Raw genomic sequence first — 8,036 nt, forward strand, 5'->3', positions numbered from 1 at the left:
TACTTGTCTTGCACATAATATGTACTCTCTCTTTAATGTAAACAAGTCTCTAAAATGAGAGGGTAGTAACTAATGCGCTATATATCAGTTCCATTACGTTACCAAAAAAGGCTTTCGCTCCGCTTTATATATATAGCACCGATCATCAATCACCCAGTACAAACACACGCCACCAGAATACACGCACACACCCAGGACATGATACATAGGCGTTGAGCACAACAACACCACCCCTAGCACTAACCGCGAAGAGATGAAGCCACATAAGGCAATCGAAGGCGGCTCCTTCAGGAAGGGGACGACACTAGAGCGCCGCCACCACCCGATCCGAGGAGCAGAGTTTTCTCTGGAGCCGTATGACGGACAATGAGAGCCGCGACAACGCCTTCAAGGGAACGAGCTTCACCGCCGCCGGTCCGTCCGAAGATAGAACATGTTTTCACCCGGCCAACACTCACCGCCACCGAACGCCACACCCCGGCTACCACGCCGCCCACACAGCCATATGGCCACTGGGCAGCACCAAGCCACGGGCTCTGCCCAAGAGCACCGCGCTACCACCACCAGGGCCGCTGCCCCGACATCCAAGACCTTGACACCGCCTCACCCGAGACCCGCCGCTACCCCAACCAAATAGACGAGCGGAAAGGTCCCACCTTTCACACCCCTGGGCGACCCCCAACGTCGAGACCCAATAGGCATCTGTAGGCCCGTCCCGCAACCCCGAGCGTGAGACGAGCTCGGTCCTGCAGCACCGTGAGGGGGACGAAGTCAGTCCTGCTGCACCGTGCGCGAGACGAGCTCGGTCCTGCCGCACCGGGCGCAAGACGAGCGATGGACCGCGGCTGGGAGAGGGCCAGCCCTTCGATGGAAGTAGTGCCCGAACGACGAGGAGATGGGGCGAAGGTCGAAACGGTCCGTTCGCAGATGAGCCGACGCCGGAGAAGCCGAGCCAACGTGAAGCCGCCACGACACCGGGAGGCCACCACCATGCGCCGGACCTCCCCGCGCCACCGCACACGGCTGGAGCAACAGCGACGCCCGACCGCTGCTCACCCGCGTCGCCCGGCGAGCTCCAAGCGTCGGAGTCGCAGGACACGCACCACCGTTGCCACACGTCGGAGCGCCAACCACCCCCACAGATCATGCGCCTCCACGCCCTGGCTAACACCACCGAAAGCCCCACGACCCCACCAGAGCAGCACAACCACCAGCGGCAAACACCACCACCTTAGCAGGCCCGTCAGCCATCCCCGCCGCCACCAACCGCCACCATCAACCGGCGACGCCACCGGCGCCGTCGAGGAAGGGGAGGCCGAGGCGAGGAGCTGGGGGCGGCGGCACTAGGGTTGCCGCCCGGAGTCGCCCGCGGGAGCGGGCCGCCTACTCTGCTACTGTTGGGTTATGCTTGTCAATCAAATCGTGGTTCCATTACGTTAGGCTAGCAGTCCAGACGATAAGGATCAAATAATGGTGTATATTCCATTTGATTAGTAAAACATATCAACTTTGCATAGTAAAGTTGTAAAATCTTGACAGATGCTACAAAAAAAAGTTGTAAAATCTTGACCTAGAGAGCTAGCAGTACATAACAATTTGGCTCAGCAGACAACTAAGTCTCCTCTTTACCCCTAAAATTGTCGAAAAGTATAGCTATGCGCTGAAATGTACACTTTATGAAGCAAGAAACCTCAGAGCTTGGACTTGAAAATTTTCAAATTCTGCAGAAGCCCAAGTAATCCAGATAATAAAGTGACAAAAGCCACACTCAGTGAATTTGATTGTCTACATGTCAGTTTCAGAGAAATTTAAGTACAATGGGTAGTTCCGTAGTTGGGAACCATATACGTAGTATCTTGTCAGGAGAGAAATTCTACTACAACGTAGCAAGCGCACCACCTACATTTGCAAGACTAGGCACCACCCTTCATGGCAGCAAGCATTTTGCTCATGTCCTTGCCGCCGCCCATTTGCTTCACCAGAGCCTCGAAGGCACTTTTGCCCCCCATCTGCTGCACCACTTGCGGCGGCAAGGCTTTGAGCATCTTCTGGATGGCCTGGTCACTCATCTTTCCGTTCGGCGGTATCAATTTCGACACATTCAGCTTGCTCCACATCTTGGCCAGTCGCTTGTACTCTTCCAGCATGTCCGTCACGTCCTTCACTTGCCTGCCCGACCCTCGAGCGACCCGGAGGATCCGCGACTCGGTCATCAGCTTCGGGTTCTTGCTGTCGAGCTCTGAAAAGTTGATCGATCAGCGATGGGATAAGTTTCAGACAATCGCTCTTGCAGTATTTTTGCTACACACAAAAGAGATTTAACTCTTAGACCAACTCACCTGCTGCTGTCATGGAGTCCATGATCGTCATGTACCGCTTGATCTTTTCTTTGCTTTGTTTCTCCTGTCCTTTCGGCATCAGCTCCGAGCTAAACCCGGGCAGCATGGAGAAGATCTGCAAGATAAATCAGAAAATGCACGCTTAAGCAATGCTATCACAGAAGAAGAACCGTATGAAAGTTAAATCAGATGTTAACATGGTAAATATACCTGGCCCATTGGTCCCATTTTCAGGAGATTCTGGAATTGCTCATACATAAGTCTGAGAGTGAAGGCTCCTTCAGCCAGCTTTGCCACAAGCTCAGATTGTTGATCCGCAGGCACAATACTTTCCATCTTGTCGAGTAAGCCAGGCAAGTCTCCTCTACCTGCGAGAACCATCGTTAGCTAAACTAGAAAGAAGAATCACCAAGTTATAAACAATACTGAATGTAGTTGCTAACCTAGCAGACGGCCGACAAATGGTTCCACATTGAAAACATCAAATTCATCAATGTGTTCTCCAGTTCCAATAAATATCACTGGGCTTTTCGTAGCTGCAACCCTGGAAAAAAGAAGCAAGGATGTCAAGAAAAAGTTCCTTGGATTCTTAACCTGCTTACTCCATCAAAAGATATATTCGCCTATTTGTAAAACACACAATATAATGAAACTAATCAGGATTTGAGAATACAGCATGGCAATAACAGCCTTAACTGCTTCACAGACAGTAAACATATATTCAGTCATGCAGAAAGAAATAAACCTAAATCGAGTGGCACTTTCCTGTCAAATTTATATGAATGAAAAATACAACTCTACTGATACTAGTAAGTGAACTAGTAAGTGGTGACACAAATAGCGCAAGGAGCAGGAAAATAAAGGGAAATACTTACGCGCTCAGTGCACCGCCTCCTTTCGCATGGCCATCCAATTTCGTGATAATCACAGCTCCAACGGCAGCGCTCTGTTTGAATGCCTGTGCCTGATCAAACGCAGCCTGACCAATGCTGCCGTCCATCACAAATATCACCAGGTCTGGTTTCTGTGAAACAACCATAAAAGTTCAGTGAAAATCTCAAAACTAGAGGATAACAATAACAGGGCAAGACCGTGACAGTGTAGATACCGTTGCTTCGGCAACTTGCCGCATCTCCTCAAAGAGCGCAGCCTCCTGCATATGGCGCCCACTCGTGTCGATGATGATGAGATCAGATTTCTCTTGCCTGAACTTTTCCAGGCCCTCAACAGCAATCTTGACAGGGTCTGATTCCATGTAGCTGCAAAAGACAGAAATTCTATTAGGTGAATATTCTGGAGAGACAAGCTAGGTTTTGATCCATGAGTAATAAATCTGCCAATGTAGTGTACCTTCCGTAGAAAGGTATCTTGGCCTTGGTTGCGTTCTGCTTCAACTGATCAAAAGCACCGGCTCTGAACGTGTCGGCGCAAACCAGTGACGGCTTGAATCCCTTGCGCTGATGATAATGCGCGTATTTGGTACATGTGGTGGTTTTCCCAGAGCCTGCAAAACATATATCGTTATATATTCAGTGATCGTCGATCATTAGTGTTATTATATTGTAAATTTGTAACTAAAATCAGGAATCACATAAGGAGATTGAAATTCAGAAAGAAGCGAGGTTGGCCAATCAGAAATTAATTCAGAAAGAAGCGAGGTTGGTCAATGAGAAATTCTGACCCTGCAATCCGACGAACATGACGACGTTGGGCTTGCCCTTCTTGGGGACGAAGGCGGGCTTCCCGGGATCCAGCATCTTGCAGAGCTCCTTCCCGACGGCGGTCTCTATGATGCGGCGCTTGTTGGTGCCGGTGGCGAGGGCCTCGAGGTTGACGGACTTCTTGATGTTGGCCTGCAGGTCGCAGACCATCTTGAAGCGGACGTCGGCCTGCATGAGCGCGCGCGCGATCTCGTTGAGGCACTCCCGGAAAACGTTCTCGTCGACCACCGTCGCGCTGCTCATCCGCGTGAGCGCGCGGGAGATGCTGCCGCCCAGCTCCGCGAGCACCATCGTGGCCGGCCGCCCGTGCCCTAGCTCTCTCTCGGCGAAGGAAGGGTTGGGTTCCGGCCGGTCGTGTCGTGCGTGGTGAAACGGGCAGGAGTCGATGATGCAGAAACCGGGCGCGTGTGCGCCCTATTTATTGATGGATGAATAGATTGAATACTACTTATCCTAGTCCGATCCCAACACAGTTTGTCTCTGCACGAGCCGTCGCCGGTTTCCGAAAGGGAAACGCTTTCTCTTTTTTTTTGAGGGGTGGGAAACGCTTTCTCTGAGACGTCTTCCATCAAACTAAGCATTTCCGTTCATATGTCTTTCCATCCAACGGATGCATCTCCAATTAGTCCCACAAATCACGCTGTTTTTCATATGTAACCGAGACCATATATCGTTCAATCAAATTGAAACCGCAGCATGGTCGGCGCTCGTTTTGGCCGGTTTCTCTCTGGATTTGCGCAAGAATTCCGGTGCCAAAACCACGAGCACCAAGCTGGTCGGATGCCATGCGTTCGTCTCCTCGTTGTTGTCGACGGCATCATCCTGCTTACCGAAATAGGCTTACGCCCCGCTATATTGATATAGCAACCATCCTGCTTGGTCGCCTTGGTCGCCTTCTAAGCGATTTCGTTGATTAACGGCCGGCAAGGAACACGATGGAAGGCCAGCATTGTCTTCTTCCTCCACCACACTAGGAGCTCCCTCAGCACCTCCAGCGGTTCATCCTTCTTGAAATAGGCTTTCGGCCCGCTTTATAAATAAAGCAACGAACCAAAGTACACGGCCCAACGATACAATATGGTGGGGAGGGCCCCTTATAAAGCAGATCGGAAGATACAACATAAGCCTAGAACAAGCCTAACACCTCGTCAAGGCACGAACAAAGACCCCTGAGCTCAATGACAACGCCCCCAAGAGGGTGACGGCGCGAAGCGTTGCCGCTGCAGAGTCTGAGAACAGACAAAGGTTTTCACCGTGAGCCCTCGGACAAAGACGAGATCCACAACGCCGTCTTCAAGAAGCAAGCGGCACCCACGGGCGTCGCCGGTGCTGGTGCCAGGAGCGCGAGCTTTCACTCAGACACTCGCCTGAACCACCAAGAGGAGTCTTGACCACCACCTCAATGAGGGCCAACTTGTCCGCCCTAGATCTGGGCACTGCCATAGCAGGCCGGAACCTCCCACCACTACATCCCTAGTCGCCCACACGATGAGAAGATGGAGCCACCACCGCCACCATGAAGCCTGCCGGAAAGCCACCCGTGGAGCCCTCCGACCGGGGCCGCCGTCTCGGCATCCATGCCTCCAGGCACCGCCGATCATCCACGTCACGACCGCCCAACCACAGAGGTAAGAGCCAAAGGGACCACCTTTCACTCCTAGCTCGGCATCAATCACCGGGTTTGGGTCGGCACCTCCACAGTAGGAAGCGCCCACGCCTGTGTCCCCAGCCGGTCCCGGTGGACCGGTGGGGGGAAACAACCAGTGAGTATCGACGACCACCGCCGAGCATGCTCGAACGCCGCCATGAGCATGGTCAATGGTGCCGATCCGTAGTACGACACAACAACACCCAGAGAACAACCCTCGGACCGACACCATAAACGAAACGAGCACCAAGCAGGAAGGGCACAACGCGAAGGCTTCCAATGCGGACCAAGTCAACCCCCCCATACTTGCGCACCATCGGGTGCTGTCGGTGTCAAAACCGGCGGATCTCGGGTAGGGGGTCCCGAACTGTGCGTCTAGGCGGATGGTAACAGGAGACAAGGGACACGATGTTTTTACCCAGGTTCGGGCCCTCTGATGGAGGTAAAACCCTACTCCTGCTTGATTAATATTGATGATAGGGGTAGTACAAGAGTAGATCTACCACGAGATCGGAGTGGCTAAACCCTAGAAGCTAGCCTATGGTATGATTGTTGTTCATCCTATGGACTAAACCTTTCCGGTTTATATAGACACCGGAGAGGGCTAGGGTTACACAGAGTCGGTTACAATGGGAGGAGATCTTCATATCGTATCGCCAAGCTTGCCTTCCACGCCAAGGAAAGTCCCATCCGGACACGGGACGAAGTCTTCAATCTTGTATCTTCATAGTCCAGGAGTCCGGCCAAAGGTCTTAGTCCGGCCATCCGGACACCCCCTAATCCAGGACTCCCTTAGTAGCCCCCGAACCAGGCTTCAATGACGACGAGTCCGGCGCGCAAGTTGTCTTCGGCATTGCAAGGGGGGTTCTCCTTCAAATTCCCTGTATCCGTCGAATAGTGTCCGGCTTCGAGTGCGTGCTATCCTCCTCGGCTTCTGTGCCCCATAATGACCATCTTCCACGCGTCAAATGAATGCGAAAAGCTAGGGGATTTTCTTTTTACTTACCCCCCCGGTTGCGTTAATGAGCCGCCCATAAAAGAGACGGGGATTTAGATCCAATTCGCACCATCTTCCCTCCGCGAGTCTTCATCAGAGCGCCTCTGACAGAGATCCATTCCATCATGGCCAGTCGGTGCCGCTCCTCCTCTCGCCCCTCCAGCCCTCGGCCCGGAGATTGGGGGCGGTGTTCCGTCCCGCATAGCGAGTTAGTAGTGCTTCAGTCCAAGGGGCTTCTCCCCCCAGCATATATGGTCCCAGTTCGAGCCGGGATTGCCGCCTATAGCGGCGGAGAGCAGGCGGAGGGCGTCCCCAATCCCTCTCAAGGAGAGCGGGTATGCTTAGTCCCTTATTTGATGAGAGGACTAGGATTTCCAATTCATCCGTTTCTCCGAGGGTTGCTGGAGTTCTACGGCCTCCGGCTACATAACCTCACGCCCGCCTCCATTTTGCACATCGCGGGCTTCGTGGCCCTCTGCGAGCTGTTCTTGGGTGTTGAGGCCCATTTCACGCTGTGGAAGAGGTTGTTTTGCCTTGTGCCCCATTCTAAGGAGGGGTCTATTTATCAGGTGGGCGGAGCCGAACTATGGCGCATCGCCGGGACCGGATATCTATCCGGTCCCCCAAAGAGGGCATCCAAAGACTGGCCCTCAGAGTGGTTTTATATAGATGACGTCCCCCTGCCGGACCCTGTATGGATCGGCCTCCCCGAGTTCAATAATGCCCCGTTGAAGAAGCGCCTGAGTTGGCGCCCGCGGAACCGTCAGAGGGAAGCTGACAGGGACGTCCTGTACCTGATGAGCCGGATAAGGTTGTTGGCTCATTCCGGACTGACCATGATCAAGGTCATGGCCATATGCATTACGCGAGGGGTGCAGCCGCTTCAATACAGAGGCCACCCCATGTGGGATTTCAACGGGGAGGATGACGCTACCCGGTGCGGTCGCAAGGGGCCGGATTCGGCCGCCACTTTAACGAGAATCTTATCCGCTTTGTACAAGGGAGAAGAGGAAGAATTCCTCCGTGTCAATCCGGAAGGCGGATTCTCCATGTACAATCCACCTAGTTGGGTGAGCGGACGCTTTCACTTGCCTACCCGCTTTTGAAATTCCCGTAGTTGAGTACTTAGTCTAGTAATGTTTAAACGCAGGAGCTGCGTCAGGCTGTGAAGGAAATAAACAGCCCTGCTCCACAACCCGAGGACCCGGAACGGTCCCTCGATCCGGACTCCCAAGAAGATCCGGACTTATGTGTGGAGTTAATTGATGGAGTATTTCATCAATTGAGCAAGGATAACTCCTTAGTGGCCATCACGGCCGACTATCCCGGAC

At 53.0% G+C, this 8,036-nt stretch overlaps 1 protein-coding gene across 1 annotated transcript; it reads right to left on the reverse strand.

The window, feature by feature from the left end:
* Positions 1-1,707: 1,707 nt before the first annotated feature.
* LOC123095836 (signal recognition particle 54 kDa protein 3) lies at positions 1,708-4,482 on the reverse strand. Its single transcript, XM_044517409.1, has 8 exons — positions 4,021-4,482; positions 3,690-3,843; positions 3,448-3,598; positions 3,215-3,363; positions 2,783-2,883; positions 2,550-2,707; positions 2,340-2,454; positions 1,708-2,239 (listed from the first exon to the last, which is right to left on the reverse strand). Exons 1-8 carry the CDS (start codon positions 4,349-4,351, stop codon positions 1,914-1,916), a joined length of 1,485 nt encoding a protein of 494 aa, XP_044373344.1. The 5' UTR covers positions 4,352-4,482; the 3' UTR covers positions 1,708-1,913.
* Between the last annotated feature and the right edge of the window lie 3,554 nt (positions 4,483-8,036).

Source organism: Triticum aestivum, chromosome 1B (assembly GCF_018294505.1).
Source record: "Triticum aestivum cultivar Chinese Spring chromosome 1B, IWGSC CS RefSeq v2.1, whole genome shotgun sequence".
In the NCBI taxonomy this organism is placed as follows: domain Eukaryota; kingdom Viridiplantae; phylum Streptophyta; class Magnoliopsida; order Poales; family Poaceae; genus Triticum; species Triticum aestivum.

Excerpts from the sequence above, each read along its gene's own strand:
- LOC123095836 (XM_044517409.1), bottom strand. The coding sequence starts at position 4,351 with ATGGTGCTCGCGGAGCTGGGCGGCAGCATCTCCCGCGCGCTCACGCGG. Across the intron at positions 2,708-2,782 it reads ATTTGTCGGCCGTCTGCTAG|GTAGAGGAGACTTGCCTGGC; the intron begins GTTAGCAACTAC and ends TGGTTCTCGCAG. Across the intron at positions 2,455-2,549 it reads AAATGGGACCAATGGGCCAG|ATCTTCTCCATGCTGCCCGG; the intron begins GTATATTTACCA and ends TTTATCTTGCAG.